The sequence below is a fragment of the Nansenia antarctica genome (genome assembly GCF_963989245.1).
Source record: "Nansenia antarctica genome assembly, chromosome: 1".
NCBI lineage: Eukaryota > Metazoa > Chordata > Actinopteri > Argentiniformes > Microstomatidae > Nansenia > Nansenia antarctica.
The window spans coordinates 52,424,373-52,451,872 of NC_137674.1; the positions used below are offsets into that span (position 1 = coordinate 52,424,373).

A 27,500-nucleotide genomic window follows, 5' to 3' on the forward strand; every position below is an offset into this window, starting at 1 on the left:
AACCTCAGCTCCTTGCTGGAACGGCAAAACAAAGGATACGGACAGCGTGGCGGGAATCACACCGGTGTGACCTTGTTCACCGGATCCTTCCGGTAAAACCGTCCACTGGCCCAACCCCCTACCATGCAGTCAGCACTCCTCACCTCCATCTCTCTATGGACTGAACAACCTGGGGTTTAGGTCTCATGAGGACATCTTCATTCACATACTCAGTCAAATAAAATCCCCTTTTTAACCTTTAACCTTTGACTCGATTCATTAGCGTCATCTCCCGGGACGACGGTGTGACCTCCGTGTCTCGTTGAGCTCACAAAGTGATGTCTCCACTCCACTGAAACCTACAGGGTCACAGAACTCATTATACCTCCAACACACACACACACACACACACACACACACACACACACACACACACACACACGGACAGGTCACACACACACATGGACAGGACACACACACACACACACACACAGACGCAAGGACACACACACACAGACGCATGGACACACCCACACACTCACACGGATCAAACAAATCAGCCTTTTCCCTCCCCACTGACCAATGGCTTAATGCCTATGATGATTGTACAGTAATGAGTCCATCCTCACATTTTTTTTTTGTCTGTGTGGTTCAGGAGGTGAGGAAAGAGCCCAAGGAGGTGAAGGAAACGAGGGAGGAAGCGAAGGATGAGTCTCAGCCCCAGAGGAGAGAGAAGAGTGCGGGGAACGTGGCCAACCTAGTCCAGAGGATGAGCACCTACGGAATCCCAGCAGGGGGCTTCCAGCCACACTCACAGCCCCGCACTCTGAAGAGGAGTAAGTCTCAGCCGTGTGTGTGTGTGTGTGTGTGTGTGTGTGTGTAATCCGTCATGTTTGATGCCATTCCTCATTCCGTTCCATGCATTTCAATGAGCCCGTCCTCTGATTTCTACCTCCACCAGCCTCCCCTGGTGTGTATAGAGGTCCACGGAGAAAGTTGTGTTCCTTTCCTCGAGTATTTATTTCAATAAATGCTTTGATTAGATTTTTTTTCCAGCTAACATTGAAGGGAAGTCAATGAGCGCCCTTTGAAATTGTATATATATATATATAAAAATAAAAAAAAGACAACAATGGTAATGTGTGTGCGTGCGTGCGTGCGTGGATATCACCAGCTGCTCTATTTGCATGTCTGACTGCCTGTCTGCTGCACGTCACAACAGTGTTTCTTCTACGCTGAGCTCCTGTCAGTCACACGCAGCAGCAGACCAGAACAACTATTCATATCCACTACCAGTCAGTTTGATTAATATTCATATTCATTTGATTCATATCCATAACCACTCAGTTTGATTCAGATCCACAACCAGACGTTTTGATTCAGATCCTCAACCAGACGTTTTGATTCAGATCCACAACCAGACGTTTTGATTCATATTCAGAACCAGACAGTTTGATTCATGTTCAGAACCAGACAGTTTGATTCATATCCACATCCAGATAGTTTGATTCATATTCAGAACCAGACGGTTTGCCCCGTCCTTTACACAGCTTAGATGTTGTTCTGAAGACAGACAGACACACGCAGACACACGCAGACACACACGCAGACTGGCACGCAGACACACATATCACACAATATCTTCCACTACAGTATCTGAAATAAACACTATTTTCTATGAAACAAAACAAAAGACACTTTCTACACGCATTCTCTTACTAACCAGCTGCTCCATTGCTGGAATAGAAATGGCTTACGAAATGTGCGTGTGCGTGTGTTTACTGAGCATGTGAGGAAGATAGAGAGAATGATGAAACTTTTCATAGCCTAATTGTTTTGATCACTAATGATTAGATTAAATTAGATTCATTTGTCTCTTTCCTTCTTGCTGGTCTTTGCAGCCTAGAATATGACACAACCTGACTGTTCTACGTTTTGGTTCCCGCTTGAGAACCACTATTTTCTGGTTCCCGCTGCGAACCAATTTTCAGTCTCCGAACAAATTGAGTTCCGTCTATGCCGGTGTGAAAGCCCTATGAGTGTAGTCGCTGAAGGAAAATCCAGGCTTATTTTTGATGAGTCTCACGAGACCTATCAAAAATAAGCCTGGATTTTCCTTAAGCAATGTTGATGGAATACCCCCCTGACTGTGTTTCCAGTGGGCTCTCTTTCAGTGGGAGTGCAGTCGTGTGTGTGTGTGTGTGTGTGTGTGTGTGTGTGTGTGTGTGTGTGGGTCTGCTTGCTGGTGCGTGTCCTATCAGGGGGCGTGTCCTATCAGTGGTGTGTCCTATCAGAGGATCACCTTGCTGAACACTGTGGTCCAGTACAGTGGGTGGGGCCTGTTGGATTCTCCACTTCCTGAATCCAATGCCCTTCCCACACTGCCCTCCAGAGGCACACAAGGGTACCGGTACACACGCACACACTAAACACACATACACACACACACACACACACACACACACACTAAACACACACACACACACACACCATAAACAAACACCTGCATAGGGCACACACACAAAAACACACACACACACACACACACACACCGTAAACAACCAACCAACTACTCTCTCTCCCTCCTCCCCTCCCTCCCTACCTAATGTTCCGGGCTAGGGATCACAGACTGGTGTAACTTGTCTTTCTGTGTCATTGTTGTCCTGCCAGAGACCAAGAAGAGGCAGTGCAAGGCGCTGTTCGAGTACGTGCCACAGAACGAGGATGAGCTCGAGTTGAAGATTGGCGACATCATTGACATCAATGAAGAGGTATGTTATACCAAGCTACGCTAGTGTGTCTGAATTTATGCATCGACATGAATGGAGAGGTACGTTATGCTACGCTAGCACGTCTGAGTATTCATTGACATGAATGGAGAGGTACGTTATATCACGCTAGTAGGTCTGAGTATCCATTGACATGAATGGAGAGGTATGTTATGCTACGCTAGTAGGTCTGAGTATCCATTGACATGAATGGAGAGGTACGTTATGCTACGCTAGTAGGTCTGAGTATCCATTGACATGAATGGAGAGGTACGTTATGCTACGCTAGTAGGTCTGAGTATTCATTGACATTGATAAAGAGGTGCATTAAGCTGAGCTAATGCTACGCTGTCAATGAGGAGGTAGACAATGCTAAGATATGCTAAGGCTAAACTGCCCTACATTTCATTATTTACATATGCTTGTGGTGTCTCTCCTGGGTTGCCTCTTTCTCTCTCTCTCTCTCTCTATTTAAACGTGTAGTCATTGCTGTTGTTGAAGAGTCCTTTCATTTAGGGATGTCCCGATCCCACTTTTTCACTACCGATACCGATACCGATACCTGGGCTTCGGGTATCGGCGATACCGATACCGATCCGATATTTGTATACATTTTTTGACCCCTGAATTTTTTTTTTTTTTTTTTTCCTAACACCAGGGGAGCCACCCCTCCTAAATTTCGTTGTTTGGTACCTGTACTGTAGCAATGACAATAAAGACCATTCATTCATTCATTCATTCAAATACCTCCCCAGTATATAGTCCACACCAACAACAGTTAAATTAAAGACTGCCAGCCTTTATTAAAGCAACAAATGCGACGTGTTGTGGATTGGAACTACGGATCATAAGCTTTCAAATGATGTGTCATACATTGAAATCCGAAAAAATATGAAGTTAGAGTAATTTGAATGTTGTTAGACGTCAGGCACATAGGGTTAACCTCTTTGTAATGAAACCGGAAGCACACAGCGCAGCGCTATGCGCATTTTAAGCGCATATAGGACTCGCGTGAAGCGCTATGCGCATTTTAAGCGCATATAGGACTTGCGTGAAGCATTTCTGCGACACGTGTTTCTGTTCACTGCTTTTATTCCCTCATCGCTTATACACATAAGTTTGACTGCGGATGACAGTAGGATCGGATCGGAGCCTTTTTTTTTTCTGGTCCGATCTCCGATCCAGCATTCAGGACCAATATCGGGTCGATATCCGATCTCAGTATCGGATCGGGACATCCCTACTTTCATTGTGTCCTGTTATAGTCATAGAGCAGGGGTAGGCAACCTTTTTGATATGAAGTGCCATTTTAAAATGTTCTTGTTAGTCAGTGTGCCAACCACAATATCAACATTAATTATGACTCGACATCAAACCAAACCAAACAGACCAACTGATCTGCAATTTTATTCCACAACATGAACAACAATTTTCAGCAAAGAGCTATGTATGCAAAGCCATGTATGCTAAATAAACAGGCCTAACAGTCAACTAACTGAAACTTGAACGAAATGACCAACATAACTAAGACAACTAAACTTTGTGATGCGTAGCACAACTTTAAGCAAATTGGTGCGCTCAATTTCTACCAAAGTTGCAATGCTAACTGCGCTCCCATGGTTATCATTTTAATAAATAGGCCTAACTGGATGGTGATTATACAAGGGTCTTACTTGTATGAATTATAATTTATATTTATATAATTATTTGGTTGTTACTTACATTTTATTCTTTTATTCCAACCACAACAAAACTTTTTTTTGGGTTGCAAAGAGCTATGTATGCAAAGCCATGTAAACAGTCCTAACAATCAATGTGATCCTTGGCCCTGTTTTCCTTTGCTCAAATCCATTATCTGGGGGTGGTACTTGGTCACTTTAATGCCGCTCTTCCACTACGGTGCAGACCTGGTGCTGACCCAGGTCAGCCCGCTTCGTTCCTCTTTTCCATTCGTCGTTCCAGGTCGCTTCAGTGCCAGGTCAGCTCGCTTCTTTAGCTCCACATCGGAGCAGGGTCTTAAAATTTCATATCCGGGTCTCTTTGCCAGGCTGCGTGTGACGTGTGACGCTGCACACCGTTGATTGGTCAATGGAAAATCGTCATCCCATGTCCCATCCCATATTATTTCTTCACTAACCGCCATCTTGAAAATACCACATTCACTCTAGGAAAATGTCACTACATTTTCTGTAATAGCTTATTAATAAAGATTCGAAAAATTATGCTGACCATCGTATTATCTTAGTTTAATGTCATTTCAATGAATCATATAACTTTTATTTACAAGCACAACACAAAAATCGCTATTATGCTCCGTGTTTGTCCGTGAATAACACCGGCTGTGGAGGTGGTAAAAAAACACAATACTCCTTTGCTAACTTAACCATCTGTCTACGGTCATTTTGAGCCCTTAACCACCGTGCTGACACCCCGAGAAGTTATGCTTTTAACCGTAAACTCGATGAACCGGGAGTTCGCCCGCAGCCGTCCAGCCATTTTCACCGTTCACTCATGAGTCAAATGCCGGTTTTAACAGGGAATTCGCTCCGCGCTGTGTCCACGGTGATAGGAGTGGAGGATCGACTCCATTCAAAAACTTTTGAATTCCCTGGCTTCTCCTCTTTCCGGACACGTTTGAATTGTTATCCTAACCCCCGGTAAACCGAAGTTATTAACCCGGAAACGGCACCGTGTTTGTCTGTGAATAACACCGGCTGTGTCATGAGTCAAATGCCGGTAGATTCGCGTCTTGTCGGCGTTTCCCGATGATGATACTACAGTTCATAAAGCAGACAAGTGAAGGCAGTGGTTTTAAGGGTTCAAAAAACATGACTTTATTATGTGTACATAGCTTCCTCTCTCTCTTTCTCTTTCTCTCCCCAAAAATCACGGCTGTTGCTGTGTACACCCGGAAGCTTTTTGTCAGGCTGCGTGTGACGCGTAACTCCGCCTACTATCGTCTACTCCTCCTACTAGTCCGGGTCGGTTTGTGTATAATGGAAAACCAGAACAGATCAAAGTGACCCGACCTGACCTCGAACTGATGCGTACTGCGCTAAAGCGGGACCCAGATGGAAAAGCACCATTAGTAACATGGCATGTCATTCACATCTACGCTCTCATCAAGTGCGAGGCTAAACACCGTCGCATCTTTCAAACCAGCGGTCTGCTGCGCTTTCACGCCATTTCTCCTATTCTTCGTTCCACACTTCTGGCTGACACTGGGATGTCTTTTATTCTTGATTTTATTGTGTCTTTGTTTGATAAGCCTTCAAACAAAACATCTGAGCTACAGAGGAAAGCCTCCTTAATATATTCTATATATGGAGTGGAAGAGAGACTAGGGCTGCATTCGTAAATTCGCCCTGAGAGCGCCGGAGCGTCCCTGAGACCGCCTCTAGTCCAATCAAATTACTTGGTCCCATTATGACGTTGAACCCAGTGTGCGCGAATTTACGAACGTGGCCAACATAAAATAAAAACATTCTCCCATTCTCGCACTTATTGCTTGCGTGCCACTGTTTAAGCTGTCGCGTGCCACTGCTGGCACGCGTGCCATAGGTTGCCGACCCCTGTCATAGAGGTTAAAGTCTTATCAGGAGGGAGCATGATAAGGATTTTCCATGATCTGTCAAACTAAGTTACGTAACTCATTCCTGAAATTAGGCCAACTATTGTCATACCATATCTAATCTGGAGACTGTTTACTTCTGTATAACACAATACAAAACAATGTTTCCAGGAGAGGCCGGAGGAGGAAGAAATCTTTTGAGAAATCATTTGATACCATTTCCCGGGATCACATTCCATGCATTACAATAAGCCCGTCATTACATGTGTAATCAGGAATGTACCGTATTTTCCGGACTATAAGTCGCTCCGGAGTATAAGTCGGAAATCAGTCAAAAAATGCGACATTAAGAGGAAAAAAACACATACAAGTCGCACTGGACTATAAGTCGCATTTATTTAGAAATATATTTCACAAAATCCAAGACCAAGAACAGACATTTAATCTGGAAAGGCAAGTTTATTCAACTACACAATAGCACACAGAACAACAGGCTGAATAGAAGTCCGGTATGTTAACAAGCCACATTAACAGTTATTCAGCTACACAATAGCATAAAGAACATACCTGGGAAGCTGAATAGGCTAAATGAACATAACAAGCCAGCGAGTCCAACAAGCAAGTTACCAGTAAGCAAGTTCACCATGCTACCGTTTGCTTAGCTTCAACAAGCTAATGTTTTAGATCATTTCTTCAGGGGTATAGGAGCAGCATATAGTTGTCACAAGCCCAGAGCGGCCCAGAGCGCCCTCTGTCGGCTGTAGACGGTAATGTTTACTCCTTGGTTCATGTCAGTCAGTATGAAATTATATATATATATATATATTGATATATAAGTCGCACCTGACTATAAGTCGCAGGACCAGCCAAACTATGAAAAAAAGGAATAGTCCGGAATAGTCCGGAAAATACGGTAACATGTGCCATGTGTTTACAACGAGCCCATCCTCCGATTTCTACCTCCAGCAGCCTCCCGTGGCATCTTAACAAACCTGCTGTCTTACTCGTCTGAAGTCGATTTCTGTGTGAGCTTTCGTCAAGAGGTTTTCTCATTTCTGATTGGTTCCCATCCCCAGGTGGAGGAAGGTTGGTGGAGTGGAACTATGAACGGCAAATCAGGACTGTTCCCGTCCAACTTCGTCAAGGAGGTGGAGACGGGAGAGGACAGAGGAGAGCCCAACGATGTTGCAGACGAGACAGGTAAGGAGACCGTCCGCAGCTCTGCTAGCACAGGCGCGTGGGTGGGACTCTCCACTCAGGTAGAGCAAGTCCCAACAAGACACACCTGCTTAGGGTTCAGCTTGTTGGCTTAAACTGTGGGCTCAATGCGGTGTGCTTTGAGTGGTTAGATCAATTATAGTTGTCAGGAGAGGCTGTTTGTGTGTGCGTGTACAGGTGTGTGTGTGTGTGTGTGTGTGTGTGTGTGTGTGTGGGTGTGGGTCTGGGTGTGGGTGTGTGTGGGTGTATACAGGTGTGGTTATGGCCTGTGGGTGTGTTTTGGTGTCTGTGTGTGTGTTCGCACATGTTTCCATCTCATCAGTCCTATCCCCTCCTCCCCCTCCCCCTCCCCCTCCTCCTCCTCCTCCACAGACGGTAGTGGTAAGGAGGCACTCACATCCCCCCAACCGTCTCCGGGGAACGGAGTCATCGCCCAGCCCAAGAAGATCCGGGGGGTGGGCTTCGGGGATATCTTCAGCCAGGGTTCAGTGAAGCTAAAGGTCCGTCTGCCCAGCATCGACACGGACGAGAAGAAAGACGAGAAGAAAGTAAGTGGGCCTGGGCTGGGCCGGACTAAACTGGGCTAACTGCTGGACTTAGCACTGACTAATTGCAGTGGCCAAAACGTTTCCATAAACTACTAACTTGGGTTACCAAACGGTGGAGGCTGGTGGAGGTAGAAATTGTTGAGCCCGTCCTCTGATTTCTACCTCCACCAGCCTCCACTGGTGGGAATATACTACAGTATTACAGGCAGTATCTACAGGTATTCTCTGTCTCAGTCTCTCTCTCTCTTTCTCGCTCTCTTTCTTTCTTTTCTCTGAGCTGGGAAAGTAATGATGCTGCATCCACATTCTCTTGCATTTTCCCCACATGGACTTCCAACGCAGTGCATCAGTGTACACCTTAGACAAGGGTAGAGGATTGGGACGCAGCCTGGGTCGGCTGTCTGGTGCCTGAGGGCGGGGACACGCACACACACATGCACACGCACAGACGCACACACACACACACACACACACACACGCACAGACGCGCACACACACACACACACACACACACACACGCACACGTGCGCACACACACACACACGCACACGTGCGCACACACACACACACACACACACACACACACACACACACACACACACACAGCTGTCTGGTATGTCTCCTATGGTCTAATGGACTTCAACAGGTCCCCTGGACTCCCTACTGGGCCCCAAACACTCCGCTAAAATAGTCCACACTATTTTACGAAGACATGGATGCTCTAAAAGTGTCTTGTCCTGATGTCTGGGATGCTTGATAGTAGGACAGGAAAAAAAACACTTTCTGGTGTTATGTCGACATTAATCATTTAAGAAACACGCAGTATGAAAGTCTGTATGAAAGTGAGACACTTTATCAGTGTCTCACAGATGTTAGATATGATACAAGTTGTGTGGAGTGGGGGGGTAGGATGTGTAGTTTCCTAACCCTCCCTGTCTATAACAACCCTGACTTTTAGTCATCCCTTCAGTCCCTATTGGGGAGATGGGTGAAAGGAAACAAAGCACAAGTAATACACATATCACAGTCAAAGTGTCAATAGGGACATGGGCCAATTCCAATGCCATTCTTGGCAGATGCAGTATTACAGGGGTCCATTTCACAACAAGCAGATCTGTTTTTAATTGGAGTTTTGCTGTGATGTTTTCCGTGGTATAGACATTGTTCACCCTTTCTCTCCACTGATTCCCAGTAGGAGGTTGTGGTTTTAGCCAGGCGATGGTATTCATTTTCTTCAGCATTCGCTGTTCTTTTGTAAGGCCCTGTAACTGTTTGCTTAAGTTCAAGGCACAGGTGAGACTATCCCAGCGTCACGATGCTCCACCCCTTCTCCCTGAAGGATGAACTTGTACACGACCCTATATGGACGTAAAAGCGTTGGATTGGTTTAACTCACCGGCTGCCAAAGAATTCCGGAAAAACGTATGACTTAGAATGCCATGTTTTTTGTATGTGGTGGTATTTACCTAGCAACAATACTTGGATTGGCTACAAAATAAAGCATCATAATTGGTCAATTCTTTGTTAATAAACTCTAGAATATTGACAATCTTGTGACTTTATTCACCCTCGGTACTGAAATTAGTTAAGAGCCCATGTTTTACACCAATCCTGCGCTCTTAAACTCATGTGACTGAAAGCACAATCGGGGAACACTTGAGAACTGGGACGTGTGCAGAGGCTGAGGCTGCTGCGTAGGGTTGAGTGTGGGTCTTCATCCTCAAGCTTTCTTCCTTCTCAGCCTGCAATAGCCTTTATTTTGGGCCCAGACTGTTTGGGTGTCGGCTCCCCAGCCTTGACCTAGATTTCTGTCCTGGCGTAGCTCTCCGAGACTGAGGGAGATATATTTCAGAATATGTTGACAGTATAAACAAGGAAGTACGCTCAGATTTGACCCCTTGTATTTGTTGTGAATACGATCTCAGGCTCGGGTCTGGCATCTGTTTCAGGGGAGGCTGGTGGAGGGAGAAATCAGGAGGACGGAGTCATTGTAATGCGTTGTAAGGCCTATCCTCCGATTTCTACCTCCACCAGCCTCTCCTGATCTGCTTAGGTCTTTGCCTTTAAACTGATGTTGAAGTGTTCAATAATTTACTTGGCTTTGCTTGACTTTACTTCCCTAACATGAAAACAGTGACACAGCGGTCTTAGTAGCTAATAGCTGTGTTCTTAGTCTACGCCTTAGTAGTCTTCTAGCCAGCTAACCTACTCTGAAACTATATTTTCCCTCTCTCTCTCTGTCCCGCTCTCTCTCTCTGTCCCTCTCTCTCTCTCCCTCTCTCTCTCTCTCTCTCTCTCTCTCTCTCTCTCTCTCTCTCTCTCTCTCTCTCTCTCTCTCTCTCTCTCTCTCTCTCTTCTCTTTCTCTCTGTCCCTCTCTCTCGCAGCTTACATGGCATACTGCACCAGCTTCACTCTTTCTATGCTGTCAACATCCTTACATGACACATCGCGCTAGCTTCACTCTGCATTAGCTAACATGATTAGGCTAGTTATGCTACCTCTATCCATATCTGCTATGGAATACTGCACTCACTAGCCTACCATCACCACCCAGCCAGTCGTCCGGACAGTTCCGGTAGCTTCTATGGCACAACGCTCTTGTCTGTCAGCTTCCCCGTCTGCTGCAAAGCCTGGTTGCTTGTCTCATCTCCGCTTGTCAACTCTTAACCATCCCAAGCTTTAGTTCTTGTCCATATGTAGTCAAACGCATGTCATACTCTCTGTAGCTGTCGACAGACAGCCATGACAGACAGCCATGTAACACCGACCTGGGTGAGCTTTCTAGAAAGGTTACTGGCACTGAGATCATCTTTGAGCTACTCCCACAGCCTGCACTGGGTTTAAGGGGCTGGTGTTCCAGACACAGATTAATCCTAATCCTCGACTCGAATGCATCTTCAATGGAGATTTACTGTTGAAGATGTTATTTAGTCATTTTAGTTATTTTTGGGAGCGGCAGTAGCCTAGTGGTTAGAAAGGCCGGCTAGCAATCAGAAGTTCGCTGGTTCGATCCCCGCCTCAGGATGGAGCTGCATGGGCCCTTGAGCAAGACACTCAACCCCTAATTGCTCCAGGGGCGATGACCATGTTATTATTATTATTATTATTATTATTATTATTATTATTTATCTTCAATGCAGATTTACTGTTGAAGATGTTATTTAGTGCAGGCTCTAGACTAGGCTGTAATCTGTGTCTGGGGGGAAACTGGCGCAAGATGATCTACAAATGCTTTCATGAAACTCAACCCACCTGTTTCGACCAATCAGTGAATCCGCTGATGCATTCCGGTCAAGCATGGCAAGTCTCTCATTGGTGGTGAATCATGTCAGTAAAATCCATCTGTGTGGTTTGCTTCATTTTAGCCAATCTCATCATTACCATCCGCCGCAAAGCCCGCCCATTCCAACACGACAGACTCACTGAAAGCAGACTGGGACAGCAAAAGTAAAGGTAAGAGAGAGAGAGAGAGAGAGACGGCAAAGTATTTATGATTACAAGTGATAATTTATACCAAATGTCATCTAGTAGTGCTGTACTGGTAATGGCCCCTGGTTTTGGCATAGATTACTATTTCTTACCATGACTGATGGATAAATGATTCACTTACTTAGACAAATGTATTTGTTGTAAGTCACTTTGGATAAAGGCATCTGCTGAATGCCAAAAATGGAAATGTAAAATGTACTGGACCTTGTGAATTGAACAGGCTACATTTGATTACTTTTGATGCCCATGGAATGGTAAGAATTGCTTTTATTACTTCCCAGTGTACAAGTACAATTCTTTGGCTTTGGTTCCTCAACATTGGCATTGCAGCATCAAGTGACAAAATGATGAGTAATAATAAAGTAATGAAGTTATGGTAGTAACCAGTTGGACCAAAGTGGATTCAAAAGTACAGATAAGATAATTTATTTGTGTTTATTATTATTTTTGTAGTGTGCGTGTGCTTTGTTTGGGGGAGACAGTAAGGATGGAGGATTGTGATCCCCTTACCACCGTATATCAATATGACAGTGTTACAGTAGCCTAGTCAAACTCAGACATTTATATTACATTGAATTATATTTTTGGCATTTAGCAGACACCTTCATCCAAAGTGACTTACAACAAATACATTTGTCTAAGTAAGTGAATCATCCATCCATCAGTCATAGCAAGTAAAAGTAATCTGCCAAAACCAGGAGCCATTGGCAGTTACAATGCTAGAAGAAGGAAGATTATGATTATTATGATTATTATTATGATGATTATTACAAGTATTATATACAAACGTATCTGTGTCTGCAGGAATCTGAAGGCTGGAACTAAAAATAGAATTAATAAATTCATGAACCATACTCATCCAGTCCAAAGTACATTACAAGCAATTATAAGAAGCTTAATCATATGTTATGTTACATGGACCTTACAGAGTACAATAAAGAGCTGTCAGTAGGTGTCGCCATTGTTTTATGTTGGGATCAGGCGAGTGGGTGGTATGGATTAAACAATGAAATAACAAAGAAGACATTATGGAAGCAATACTTAATAATGTGATAGAACTTAATTGCTATATTCTCATTTCCGGCCGGTGAGACGTGTCTTTGACACCCCTGATATAGAGTGTGTTATATTTGGATGATAATTACATTATATAATGTTTATTGAGAGAGGGAGAGAGGGAGGGGGAGAGGGAGAGAGAGAACAGTGTGTGGTGTATACTGTATATATTAATGACTGCATGTCTTCCTTGTCCCTTCCCCCCCCCCTCTCTCTCTTTCTCCCCCCCTCTCTCTCTCCAGTAAAAGAGTACTGCAAGGCCACCTTCGCCTTTGAGGCCACTAATGAGGATGAGCTGACCCTGAAAGACGGTGATGTCATAACAATACTCAGTAAGGTAAGCCTCACCCGTCCTGCCCTGCCCAAATCTGACCTTACCTACCCTGACCTCACCCGCCATGCCCAGACCTGACCTGCCCTGACCTAACCTGGCCTGACCCTCACCAAGCCTACCTACGTGGTTGTGGAACAGAGGGTTTTAGAACTTCTTTGAGTCGGTCAACCCTCACAAAGCTCCTGTTTAGCATGTGAGACTGTGTTCTCAGCGTTCTCTACATTGCTCCAAGACTAAGATTGGCTGCTAGTTCCTCTCGCGAGGTAGAGAGAGAGAGGACCGTCTAAGGCATGTACACGTCTCTCAGGTACCACCTGTGGTGCACACTGTTAATTAAGGGCCTTGAGTTCTTCCGGCTCAGGTGATGGGGTTAAGGAAGAAAAATTCCTGGCCCTGGATATATTTACCACAGGAAATAAATGTTGGATTTGGTCCATAGTCATGTAGTCCCCCTTCCCTGTCTGTCTGCACTCTCCTATATGTTATTGTTACTCTCACACCCAGAGACTGTGTGTGTGTGTGTGTGTGTGTGTGTGCGTGTGTGCGTGTGCGTGTGTGTGTGTGTGTATATGCACGCGGTAGTAATAATTGCTAGTCTCTTCATCTGGAAACGCAGATGCCACCTTTACCCTTGATGTGCATATTGTGGACTTACCGTGACGTGACTTCATATCCCAGTCTACCTTTTAAGTGATGACATTTATAGGCCTACTACACAGGCTTCTGTCATAAGTACTGTTGGAAATTAACTGTAACACCGTACAGTTGGTACATTTGTTGGATTCCTTACTATTAGTTTCAAGTTTATTGTTATATCCCATTATACAAGTATAAGAGAGTAAAATTAATCAAACATTCAAGCTTGCAAATGTGTTTAAACATTCCAGGACAATAAGGGCCTACATACGTAATTAACCTTCTGTTAATTAACAGCCACCGCAACAGTTTAGTTGGCCCTCTCTGTCTCTCTCTGTCTCTGTCTGTCTTGGACTGACACCTGGGACGCGGTCCCTACCCGGTAGAATCCCACACCCCAGAGTAAAACCATTAGTGCCACTACTGGGACTTGTGCCAGGTCAGGCTGGGCTGAGGAGCGGAGACATACCATCCAGAGGTCGTGTGGCTCTGAGTCATGGTTTGTTGTTTGAGGCCAGGCTCATTATGACTGATCACATTTCACTGTGGAGAAATTATGTGTCGGCGCCATCTAGTGGGCATACCTGAGAACTACCCGTGTTAGAGATCTATGGGAATGTTGACTGGGAGGGAGGCGTTGGTGGGGATTACCCAATTCCAAAATTTCAACAAGGTTTAATTGGTTTCTAATGCTGTTGTTGTTGACACAAAGGCACAATTGTTTATTTCAAGTTAACAGACCATGACGGAAAGAAGGAACAATTAATTGTGAACAAATTCTTTATGGTTCAATGAAATACAGTCTTCCAATAGAGTCCCTTTGTTCTTTTTAATTAAATCAATCATCAATGAATTTAGTTAATTTAAAATATAATTATAATAACTTAATTAATCCCCTCAGGTGAAGTTGCAATGCACCAGCCCAGTAAAAACTGTTTCACTAACAGATTGCCTCCCCTTCCTCCTGGCTGTTGTGTTTTTTAATACATTTGTTTATCAGGTCTTATGTCCTATTTTAAAAAAATGATGTTACTGTTGTTATATCCTTAAAGTGTATTATTGTTGTAAGTCTCTTTGGACAAAGGCGTCTGCTAAATGCCTTAAATGTAAATGTAAATCCTCTATAAATTCCCTAAAATGCTCTGAGGTGCTTTCTAAATGCTCTGAAATGCTCTTTTCATGCTCTGAAATGCTCTCTTAATGCTCTGAAATGCAGCAGTAATAAGTCTGTCTCTGGTGTTGTGTTGCTTGGCTTCCTTCAGGACACAGGTGAGCCTGGCTGGTGGCGAGGGGAGATTGGGGGCAAAGAGGGGGTCTTCCCTGACAACTTTGTCACTGTGATGTCAGACGCTGACAAAGAGGTAAGACAACAAAACGTTGGCTGGATCAGGGGTCTATTCCAAGAAGGCTGATTAAATCAGATCCGGGTTTAGTTCTTCTAATCGCAGATAATTTCAGCTCGCTTCCGTTCCATGAATGTGGCTCAAATAATTCGCTGCTTGATTGCTATGCAACCAATCCTTCAGAACAAACCTGGGAGTGACCAGGTTTACAGGCTGGTTTAGGTAATATCTGTGTCAAAAATGTCTCACAGGCGGAAACTACATCCCCAACGACAGTTCCGTCAAGTGTCTTTTAGGAAATATTAGTTCCCACTTTTTACGAGATAGGTAGATACCGTAGTTTGATTGTGTGACAGATAGATAATTTGATATTTTGAAAGTGTGATAGATAGATAGCCAGCTACAAGTCCGAAGGTTTCCGGTTCGATACTTGATTTAATTTAATGTTATATTTGTAAACTTTTTTTTACATTTAACCAAAGCCTTCATGCAAATCGATTTACAATATATATATATATTATATATCTGTCTAAGTGAATCATCTATCCATCAGTAATCATAAGAAAAAATGATCTATGCCAAATCCTCAAAATATGCGGTTTTATCACACAGTCCAATGCCACAGATGTCACAAGTTTTGAGGGAGCGTGCAATTGGCAGGAATGTCCACCAGAGCTGTTGCCCGTGAATTGAATGTTCATTTCCACACTTCTACTTCACTGAGCACTGTAACTCCTTGATGTCATTTTTCAACTCAAAAATAGCCAATATCCACCAGCAACTGACCCCTCTCATGTCCAGTTGTCCATCCCCCCTATCTCCCCATCCCCCCCTCTCTGCACCTCTCTCCTGCTTCCATCTCCCCTCTGCTGCCGATTTATCTAAATTCATCCGGAAATCCAAGCCATCCACCTGCCCTCCTCCCTGGTCATAGCCTCCCTCCCCTCTCTCCTGCCCCTGATAACTGCAATCATCCATTCCTCCCTCACCTCTGGTTCTGTCCCATCATCTCTCAAATCCGCAGCCGTAACACCAATTCTGAAGAAACCTGGTTCAGACCCCAACATCTTCAATAACCTCCGTCCCATCTCCAACCTGCCATTTCTTTAAAAAATCCTGGAAAAAGTGGTGGCTTTACAGATTCATACTCATCTCTCCGGCAATAACCTCTATGAACAGTTCCAGTCTGGTTTTCGCCCCCTTCACAGCACAGAAACAGCCCTCCTCAAAATCACTAATGACCTCCTGATGGCAGCTGACTCCGGACTCTTATCCATCCTCATCCTACTCGATCTGAGCGCCGCATTTGATACCATATCGCACTCCACCCTCCTTAACCGTTTAGCCTCCATTGGTATATCTGACACCCCCCTACACTGGTTTCATTCTTATCTCTCTGGCCGTACTCAGTTTATACAGTTAAAATCATTCACATCCCATCCGTCCCCCCTCTCCTCTGGTGTTCCCCAGGGCTCCGTCCTTGGCCCTATCCTCTTCATCATCTACCTCCTCCCACTTGGTCTGATGTGGGTTCGGTTCCAGCAGGAACCGAACCCACATCCTAAGCGTTGTTAGCACCATGCTCTACCATGCTCTTTAAAAAATGTATCAATTACATTATTTATAGTACCTTATACACATTACAACACATAGGAAGGCATCAGCTCCCTATCAACTCATAAAATAAATAAACAAATTAAATTAAATTTACAAAACACAACAATTCATTCAAAAATCATATACCAACCTCCCCCACAGTTATAAAGGTGCTCCCTTTCCCAAACACACCTCAAATTTCTCCTTCCCCACATACATCCTTATCATCCCTACATCCCTTCTCACCAGCGCCTTAATCACATCCCACATCCATCACCCTCTTTTCATAATGAGCCACATTCCTTCTCACCCTGACCGCATACCACCTGTGACTCAATACATAATTCAACAAATTCAAATTACACACTTTCTTCTTTCCCACCACCCCAAACAACCACAGCTCCTTCCAATCCATCTCCACATATCCTCCTTCCCAGTTCCCACTAATCAGCTCTTTCATCTTCTCCATATATAACCCCAGTTTCCCACACTCCACATATTGGTGCATAAATGTCTCCGCTGCTTCCCCACATACATCACACGTCCTATCAACATTTGCATCAAACTTACTTATAATTACATTGTTAAATATCCTATTGTGCCTCAGTAAAAAATCCATCTCCTCACATTCTATGGAGTTCCACTTCACCTTCAAGTTCTCCCACACCCTTCCCACCCTCATCTCTGGAAATACTCTCCCCCATACTTGGCCGGCCTCCTCACCTTCCCATTCCTCAGTATCCTACTGTATATATCATCCGTGTCTCCACACCTCCTATTTTAATTTTGACATTCCCCTCACCTATAAAGGCATAAATCCCGGGAACAAATTCATACACCAAAAAGACCGCCCCCCCTCCCCCGGTTGAAAAATGTCACGCACAAATCTGTAGCAATTGTGTGATGCTATGTCAATATGGACCAAAATCTCAGAGGAATGTTTGCAGCACCTTGTTGAATCTATGCCACAAAGAATTAAGGCAGTTCTGAAGGCAAAAGAGGGGGTCCAACCCAGTACTAGCAAGGTGCACAGGTGCAAGTGGCCGGTGAGTGTACTATGTTAAAATATATATATCAAATTATTAATTAAGCAATATTTTGTAATTACCCCACCCCCCTCCACCCTTGCCTCCTCAATGGAAGCAATGTTATTTGCTAGCTTTTGGATCCTATATTCAAATTGAGAAATCTTCCTCCAGCCCCCTCCTAAACTCTTAAGTGTTGAATCCAGGCTGACAGTTTCGTTGACCGCTGGTCCACCACCTATGGACCACTGTTTCTGCCTCAAATTGTTCAACTCAACTCAATAGAAACTTTATCACCATCTTACTTTCAAATAATGCCTTTGCCGGTGTTGTACCGTTTTCCGACTCCCCCTTCATATTACTTAAAACTATTAAGTGGATGTTATAGCGTACATTGTTGGTTGCCTATCACTAGTGCCATTCTGAAGTTCGCATTGTGATGTGTTCGTCTTACAACTTCAAACCTAAAATCTACAATCGCATCGAACTACTTGAAAATAAGCGGTATTGAGAAGAAGAGAATACGCGTTCATGCCAAATGCATTAGTGATAGGCGACCCACAATGTACACTTTAACATCGACGATAATGAACTACGAGAGCACTTAAACAGCCTCATAGGCAGCGAGGAGGAGGCGCGCATAGCTTGCTAATAAATCATTTATTATTCAGATCGGAAGGAGGAATTCATTTTTTGCAGATATTTTCAACACATTGATTTCTTTATTTGTCTTGACTTGTCCGTCGGACAACTGCAGGAGGAAGTCCACTTGTTCCGAACATAACATTTACTTGTCCCAGACAAGCGGACAAGCCTTTATGTCGAGCCCTGGTATAAGTGTTCTCAAGTGCCTTTTGTCCGCTATTAGGTGGTGGTAAGTTGAAGTTTGTGGTGTTGCAGCAAAAAAAAAAAAATCCGGCACGGTGCGCACACATTTCATTACCCATCTGAGCTACACCCCAGCTCTCCTACAATCCTAAATCCACCCGTGGCCTAGACTACATAATGTTAATCTTAATTAATCAAGGATGAAGACTATTTCACCATACATGATGCATCATAGCTTTTTGCTCGTTGATGGGGTCCCATGTTGTGCAGTAGGTGCCCTTTTTTCTTTTCGCCCCTGCCCTTCAAGCAGCCTGAGTCCACCACTGCCCCTCATACCTTATCCTTGGGTTTAAAAACACTGGTTGCTCCCACACCTGTCTCACATTTTCACATTCATAAGACACCCATGGTAGAAACTCTCCCCACGCCTCCAAAACATCCCTGTGGAAAGGTGCTACACCCTCCAACATCTCCTTCTTCATCTTCATAAACACCCCACTCTCCCCATACCCTCCACATTTACTGATGGCCTCAGCCAGGAATATTTCCCATGCATACTCTCCACCCCCATATAGATACTTCACCACCCTTTTCACTCTCATAGCCTTCTTTTTCACCTCCAGATTCATCAACCCCAACCCTCCATCCTTACATTTATTCTCTAATACCTCCCGTGCAATCCTTACCGCTTTCCCCTCCCATACAAACTCATTCACCATCCTCTCAACCTCCCTAACCACTTTCTCCGGCACATCCAACTCACCCATTACATAGACAAATTTGGGCATCAGGAGTGCATTGACTACCACCACCTTCCCTCTAAGCTTCAGCCCTCTCAACCTCCATAACCCTAACGTCTTCCTAACCTTCCCCAATATCCCTTCCCACTCCATGTCCCTACCTTCTCTTGACTCTATACCTAGATTTATCCCTAACACTCTAAAATAATCCTTCCTTTCCCTCAACCCTAACTCATCTCCCTCTTCCCTCTCCATACCTATATACATTATCTCCGACTTCTCTACATTCACCTTTGCCCCAGATGCCCTACCATATACTCTTACACTCTCCATCACCTCCCTCACACTTACTCTGTCCCTCACTGTCACTGTTGTGTCATCCACATACTGGCTAAACACACTGACCCTGCCTCCTGGCAAACTGATCCCTCTTCTGTACTATATATGATGCTAACGGCTCTGCTGACAGTGAGTACAGCAGAGCCGATAGCGGACACCCCTGCCTCACAGACCTCCCTAACCTAGCGTGCACTTGCCAGGAATGTTCACCGGGGCTGTTGCCCGTGAATTGAATGTTAATTTCTCTACCATAAGCTGTCTCCAAAGCCGTTTCCGAGAACTGGAATTGGAATTGGAAACAACTTTGGAGACAGCTTTTTTTGTTTATTTTAGGTCCCCATTAATTCCGGAAAACTGCCCAAAACGCCATGCAGACACTGCTTAAAAGAAAAGAAAAGAAAAAGTTGAAACATGCCTTTAAATGCATGGAAGGAGGCGTGAACAAGTGCACACTTCAGGGCAAAGCCTGGGGTTAGAGAATGAGATGCCCAATTTCCTCATAGTCCTGATCATGGAATGTTATATATATATATATATATATATATATATATATATATATATATATATATATATATATATATATATAGATATATCTGCCATTTAGCTGACGCTTTTATCCAAACGACTTACATTGCAGTGAGTGCATATATTTCTCAGTACATAATATGGTCCCAGTGGGAACTGAACCTACAACCTAAGCGTTGACAGCACCATGCTCTACCAACTGTGCCACAGAGGACCACGTAGTAGTCCTGATCATGTACATTTACCTGGAAGGTTTATGTGTTGATGTAAAACCTTTCATTTTGCAGACTTCCACCTCGAGAGGATCGGTCAGACTGTCCCCCAAGCAGGACTCAGAGGAGGTAAGCTCTCCACAAGCTCTCCACAAGCTCTTCATAGGCTCTCCATAGGCTCTCCACAAGCTCTTCATAGGCTCTCCATAGGCTCTCCACAAGCTCTTCATAGGCTCTCCATAGGCTCTCCACAAGCTCTCCATGAAGAAGTACATGGTGTACATGCAGGCAGAGTTTACATTTAAATATGGCCTTCTTCTCTCTTTTTTTTTTTAAGTATTTTTTTCTGAGTGGGTCAGTCCTACTCATGTTTTTCATTTTATTGGACGCATATAATGGGGACAAACAGGAAAGTAAGGAGAAGAAGAGAGACAGGGCATGTCATCAGGGCATGGGCCGGATTCGAACTGACAAGGGCATAACGTGTGCACTGTAGACCGCTGGACCACCCCAGGCTTTCTTCTCTTAGATGGAAAAAAAAATATTATATGATTGATATGCCATTTAGCTGACACTATTATCCAAAGCGACTTACATTGCAGTGACACACACACACATTTTTCAGTGTATACGGTCCCATCAGGACTCAAACCCACACACACCTTCATTTATTCCAGCAGCTTATCTACTTACCATTCAGTCTCAGCTATAAGATTTGTGTTTTTCTGCTGAAAAGCTCAAAATGTACCTATGAGACAGGGATATGTGTGAACTGAACGTTACTGTAAGACTACCCAGGTATTATGAATTGTTTCATATTCACACATACAGTACAGGCCAACAGTTTGGACACACCTTCTCATTCAATGTGTTTCCTTTATTTCCATGACTATTTACATTGTAGATTCTCACTGAAGGCATCAAAACTATGAATGAACACATGTGGAATGATGTACTTAACAAAAAACGGTGAAATAACTCTAAATATGTCTTATATTTTAGATTCCTCAAAGTAGCCACCCTTTGCTTTTTTGTTGTTAATAAAATATATATATATTTTTTTGTTAATAAAATATATTATAATAATATTACATATATATATAATAACATATTATTATTAACACATATTATATTAAATATTATTATTATATATTTTATTAACAACAAAAAAGCAAAGGGTGGCTACTTTGAGGAATCTAAAATATAAGACATATTTAGAGTTATTTCACACTTTATTGTTAAATACATAATTCCTGTGTGTTCATTCATAGTTTTGATGCCTTCAGTGAGAATCTACAATGTACCAAATAGTCATGAAAATAAAGGAAACGCATTGAATGAGAAGGTGTGTCCAAACTTTTGGCCTGTACTGTACTACATTACCGAGCTCTCACATTGTTGATGTATTCACAAGACAACACCAATTCACAAACATTCTCACACCTTTTACTAAATGGTAAATGGACTGCACTTAGCCTGCCTTATTCCAAAGCGCTTTACAATGGCCTCTCATTCACCCATTCACACACATCCACACAACGAGGGCGGCAAGCTACCATGCAAGGCGCCGGCCTGCTCATTGGGAGCAATTTAGGGTTCAGTGTCTTGCCCAAGGACACCTCGACATGTGGCCAGCCGAACATTATGGAAGACTATATAAAGTAAGAACAGTCCAGTATGATTTAACATCCCCTAGCCTGACTCTGATCACCAGTTGTACGGTCTTACATTTAAATTTTAAATTTTTGCCATTTAGCAGACGCCTTATTCCAAAGCGACTTACAGTCAATACATTTGAATACTAAGCATGTGAATCATCAGTCCACCATTCGTGGCAGGAAGAGTAATCTAGCTCAGGCCCGGAGCCATTGATAGAAGGAGAAACCTTCTTCTACCACCTTCTTCTAAAACTTTTTTTTTTAATAAATACTGGAGGAACAGAGAAACAGTACAAGGGGGCGATAGAAGTTCTTAGGGACACAGTAGCGGGGAAAGCGGACGTCTTTAGGAGACGTAGTGATGAGGGCAGAAGATGTCTCAGGAGGAGCAGTTAAGGTGTAACCTGAAGAGGTGGGTCTTCAGTCTACGACGGAAGATGGGTAGTGACTCTGCCGTTCTGACAGCCGTGGGGAGCTCATTCCACCAGCGGGGAGCCAGAGTTGTGAAGAGACGTGATCGGGCAGCACGACTGCTGTGCAGAGGTGGTGGGGCCAGTCGGCCAGCCGAGGTGGAGGAGCGGAGTGCGCGGGCTGGAGTTTGGGGGGTTACCATTTCCTTCAGGTAGGCAGGGGCTGTCCCTTTAGCTGCCTGATATGCAAGCACCAGGGTCTTGAATCTGACGCGAGCTGCTATCGGGAGCCAGTGCAGGGTGCGAAGGAGAGGGGTGACATGAGAGTATTTGGGGAGGTTGAATACCAGACGTGCAGCAGCGTTCTGGATGAGCTGCAGAGGTCTAATGGCGGAGGCGGGGAGACCAGCCAGACCAGCCAGGAGTATGTTGCAGTAATCCAGGCGGGAGATGACCAGTGCCTGGGTCAAGAGTTGCGCTGCCTCTCTGGTAAGGAATGGTCGTATCCTTCTGATGTTATAGAGGAAGAATCTGCAGGACCGAGCCGTTGCTGCAATGTTCTCCGCACAGGATAGTCTGTTATCCAGGATCACTCCAAGGTTCTTCGCTGTCAGGGAGGGGGTTACAGTAGAGCTCTCCACTGTGATAGAGAAGTCTTGGAGAGGGCAGGCTTTCCCGGGGATGAAGAGGAGCTCGGTCTTGTTAAGATTGAGCTTGAGATGGTGGTCAGCCATCCATGTTGAAATGTCAGCGAGACATGCAGAGATACGGGTTGCCACTTGTACATCAGACGGGGGGAAGGACAGGAAGAGTTGAGTGTCGTCTGCGTAGCTGTGGTAGGAGAGCCCATGTGAAGAGATTACCGAGCCAAGAGACTTGGTGTAGAGAGAGAAAAGTAGGGGCCTTAGGACAGAACCCTGGGGTACCCCAGTGGAGAGGAGACAGCGATTCTCTCCAGGTCACCTGGTAGGAGCGGCCCGCCAGGTACGAAGAAAACCAGGAGTGTGCGGTGCCAGAGATGCCCAGTTCTGAGAGGATGGAGAGAAGGATCTGGTGATTGACTGTGTCGAAGGCAGCAGACAGGTCAAGGAGAATGAGAACAGAGGAGTGGGAGGAAGCTTGCGCAGAGTGGAGGGCTTCCGTGACAGCAAGGAGCGCAGTCTCAGTGGAGTGCCCAGCCTTGAAGGAGGGGGTCTAAGTGATCCATCTTCCGGAGATAGTCAGTCAGTTGTTTAGATGGTCTTATTGCGGCAAGCAGAAACTATCTCCTATAGCGCTCCTTAGTGCAGCGTGGTTGTAATAGTCTGTTGTTAAAGGAGCTTCTCTGTTCAGCCACGGTGTCATGTAGGGCAGTGTTTCTCAACCCTCTCCTCGGGGCGCCCCAGCCGCTCCACATATTTGATCTGTTCCACCACCAGCTCACCTGATTCAATTTATCAAGTACAAAGCAATTATGGTTTGTAGTTGATTAGTTGAATCAGGTGTGCTGGTGGTGGAACAGACCAAATATGTGGAGCGGCTGGGGCGCCCAGAGGAGAGGGTTGAGAAACACTGATGTAGGGGATGGGAGGGATTGTCCCTCCCTCCCTCCTCCGATGGAGGACATACAAGTGAGACATGAGATAAGGGTATCTGGGAAGAATCCCTTGCCAATCCCCCACAAGCTGAACTGGTAGATAGGGCAGCTGTTATAGGAAGATGTGACCATTTATTCAGAGCTGATTAATTTCACGTTGGTCTCCTGGTGCATCTGAGATCGATCACTTAGCCCTAAGCTACTCCAGGGAGACTGTCCCTGTAATCTCTAATCATAAGTCGGATACGATTAGGATAACTGTATTGCTGTTTTTTGTTTTTATTTGTGTGTGTTTTGTAGATAGTTACTTTCAGCACAGCAGTCTTTTCTTATCACTGAGTTGTGTTTTTAATAATAATTTAAAACAAAAATCCATTACTCACCACAGGGCACTAACACCAAATACAAGGAGGTTCATCAGGGAGACTGGAGGAGGCAGAAATCAGAGGACGGGCTCATTGGTAACTCATGGAATGGAATGGAACGAGGAATTACAATGAGCTGGTCCTCCGATTTCTGCCTCCACTGAGGTTCGTCCACAGAGACTCTGCTCTTTATGTTTGACATCATCACCCAGTAGCAGCTCTCATCTGAAACGTCTCGGCTGTCTTTATGATTGTGAAGTAGTGTTGTCTCCCTGCCTCTAGGCTGCGTCACCCAGCATATGACTCTAGCAATGCATGTGGTTGAATTACCCATGGGCCTCGCTGTTCATGTACAGATACGAGATGATCGTTGTTATTGCAATTATTTCTCCCCTGTTGTTCGAGAAATTATAAAACAGCCTTCTCATATCATGCACCCTGGGCTTGGAATGCTTTACAAGGCCTCATTAAATTAGACATATTACCTACACTACAGGAGTTTAAAACCCGGATTCAAGTTGCCTTGCAGGAAAATATTCATTGCTTCTTATAGTTAAGGATTCCCCTTTCCCCATGTGATACGTTTGTATGCATTACTGTTTAATGTGTTTAGGTAAATGTATTTTATTGTCATTTATAGATGCTGCTATCTTGGCCAGGTCTCTCTTGGAAAAGAGATAATGTATCTCAATGGGACTTCCTGGTTAAATAAAGGTTAAATAATAAAAACAAATTATATTAAAAAAAAAGTCTGTTGAAGCAGTCAGTATGCATACAGCAGAGAGATGTGAAGACGTTCCCTCCTATGAACCATGAAATGTCAAGCAGCCACTTCACCTCTCAAGAACACATTTACACTGTAATCATTCTGCTATGAACAACACATGGCATTGTAGTGTTGGCCTTAGGGACTTGATTTGTCATCTAGTTGGTGTATACTGTAGTGACTGTAGAATGTGAAGTTTTATTTAGCTTCTATGTTTAGAATGCTGTCAGTGAAAGCTGTGTTCTTACTGTTTTGGCAGTAACGCTGATGGTATGGAATGGAATGTAATTTCATTGCACACATACAGTGGGTATTCAAATCAAATCAAAAAAATAATGAATTAAACATATTTCCACACCAAGTATTAAATACATTTCAGTTAGCGTGTTCAATACATTTTTCCTGTCATTCCACTTTATCGCATAGATTTATTTATGGATTGGAATGTTACAATTTCTTTAGCTGTGTAATGTTATTGAGTTAATACCAATGTGTCGTGAATAGCTGCAATGGAAATTTGAAGTAACAAAATTGGTGATATGTTGAATACTTATTTCCCCCACTGTAGACTTTGTGATATGTGGCAGCAGCTACTGAAACCGGGAACAAGTTGGCAGCCGATTTAATGTTCAGACTTTTATAAAAAAATGTTTTAAGTACTTTTCAGCGTTGTTGAAAATCCATGATTCCTGCCCCTATTGACCATTCTGGCTCCTCTGTTTCGACTCACAAGGCTACATACTTACTTACTTACTTACTCACTCACTTATTACATTTCTCTGAAAATGTTTTGGCTTAGAGTTATTAAACATAATTAAGTATAGCATCAATGAGCTCTGTCTCTGGGTGCCTGCTGGCTGTGGAATGTCTCCTAATTTCCTGTTGCTGTTTCAGGGAATTAAGTTGAATGAGAGACATCCTCCCCTTTAATGTCCTCTTGGCCTTCTTCTTTTTATTTCCCTTTTTTTTTGTTGCAGAGACCAAAGAAGCCACCTCCACCATCTAAAAGCATAGGTAAGTAGTTAATTCATAATCAACATCAAGGGCTCTGCATATATATAAAGTCCTATATACAGTGCTCTCCATAAGTATTGGAAAGAGGAAGCATTTTATCTTTCTAAATGGTGAAACCAAATCATGTTGTACTTTGTAAACAGTGAAACCAATCTGAAAGAAGCAAAAACCATTTATTAAATACTAAATAGCCAAATAAAGCTGGGAATATGTACTTTAACCCCATAGTAATTGTTTGATTTCAAATCTGTTAGAGTATAGTGATAAAAAAGACAAAATGCTTCCTCTTTCCAATACTTGATTTTAACGGATTAAGCTGTGTACTTAAGCTTGTAAATGACTACTTCAAAGCAAACGAAAGCCTGCTTCTTGCATGTGCACCCAACCTCCCACACATGTCTTCCAGACTGTGAGGGTGAATTTGACGCTGTCTTCCAGCACTGGTTATCCTGTAGGTTGATTTAGTCGTATATTGCCCTCTAACATATGTCAACTTTTGTCTCTAGTTATATTGCTCTTTACTTTAGGTATTTTAATGCTGCTTTCTAGATAAATATCTCCTGGAGGTATTAAAACAAATCTATACTGTATATAGTTAACATTTATTTAACCTTCATTTATGAAAACACTCTCTGGGGATAAACATGATGGAGAAGCATCTCTTCAAGGCCTAGATTACTCGAAGGATCGAAGGAGTAAATTCAAATTCACCTCAGTTTAATTGATATTCCTAAATGACTTTTTTTTATTATTTTTTTACCCCTTTCACTTTTTTTTTTACGTCTACTAGAGTAGACTTCTTTTTTCTTTCATTTAAATGTTTACTTCACTTATCTCCTTTTTGATTATTACTCATGAATTGACTGAGGCTATCTTTGTTCTTTGAACTCCCTCCACTCAGAAATCAACTCTAGATTGTTAACAAAGCACTTTGGTCTTTTCTTTGACGAACTTTAATTAAAGACCTCCATCGATATTCCTGATCTAACTGGGGCTCTTCCTGTTGTTCGTACTCCCTTCACGTAGAAGTCTAGATTGAAGCCTTTTCTGTCTTTTCTTTGAGGTGATTGTTTTCTTAGAGGCTTTGTGGTAATATCAGCAGCAAGACTTTTGCTCAGCGCTGCAAAGACTTGCACTTTTGTTGAAGAACTGGGACAGGAAACACTTGAATGTCTCCACATCCTCTTCCTCTCTATATGTCTGTCTGACTGTCTGTCTTCAGCTTGCATTGTGTTCAGTTTGTCCTGTGACCTGCTTGTGTGGAAGGTTGCTCTCATACATCGCAATACTAACCACGGGAACATGTTTCGTTTTTCAGCTCACAAACCGGAGGTCCCAAGCGCCGACAAGAAGCCCCGACATGAGGACAGAGGTAAGGGTCGACCGCCTACCTGCCCTCTCCCTCCACCCCATCCCACCCCACCCCCCACCCCCACACCCACCAGATTTAGCGCTTCCCATAGCCCAATACAACACATGCTTGCCAACACCTCCCATCTCCTC

The 27,500-nt window shown here is 43.8% G+C and overlaps 1 protein-coding gene across 1 annotated transcript in view; it reads left to right on the plus strand.

Moving 5' to 3' along the window:
* The window catches only part of cd2ap (CD2-associated protein), a gene marked incomplete at its 3' end in the record, with an annotated part of 82,544 nt that overhangs the window by 35,899 nt on the left and 19,145 nt on the right, over positions 1-27,500 (plus strand). Inside the window, exons 3-12 of the mRNA XM_080524003.1 lie at positions 635-815; positions 2,650-2,750; positions 7,395-7,518; positions 7,909-8,084; positions 11,451-11,538; positions 12,873-12,967; positions 14,863-14,961; positions 20,284-20,337; positions 25,961-25,997; positions 27,316-27,369. Of these exons, the coding sequence (XP_080380129.1) occupies positions 635-815; positions 2,650-2,750; positions 7,395-7,518; positions 7,909-8,084; positions 11,451-11,538; positions 12,873-12,967; positions 14,863-14,961; positions 20,284-20,337; positions 25,961-25,997; positions 27,316-27,369 (1,009 nt within the window). The remainder of the gene's footprint in view (positions 1-634; positions 816-2,649; positions 2,751-7,394; positions 7,519-7,908; positions 8,085-11,450; positions 11,539-12,872; positions 12,968-14,862; positions 14,962-20,283; positions 20,338-25,960; positions 25,998-27,315; positions 27,370-27,500) is intronic.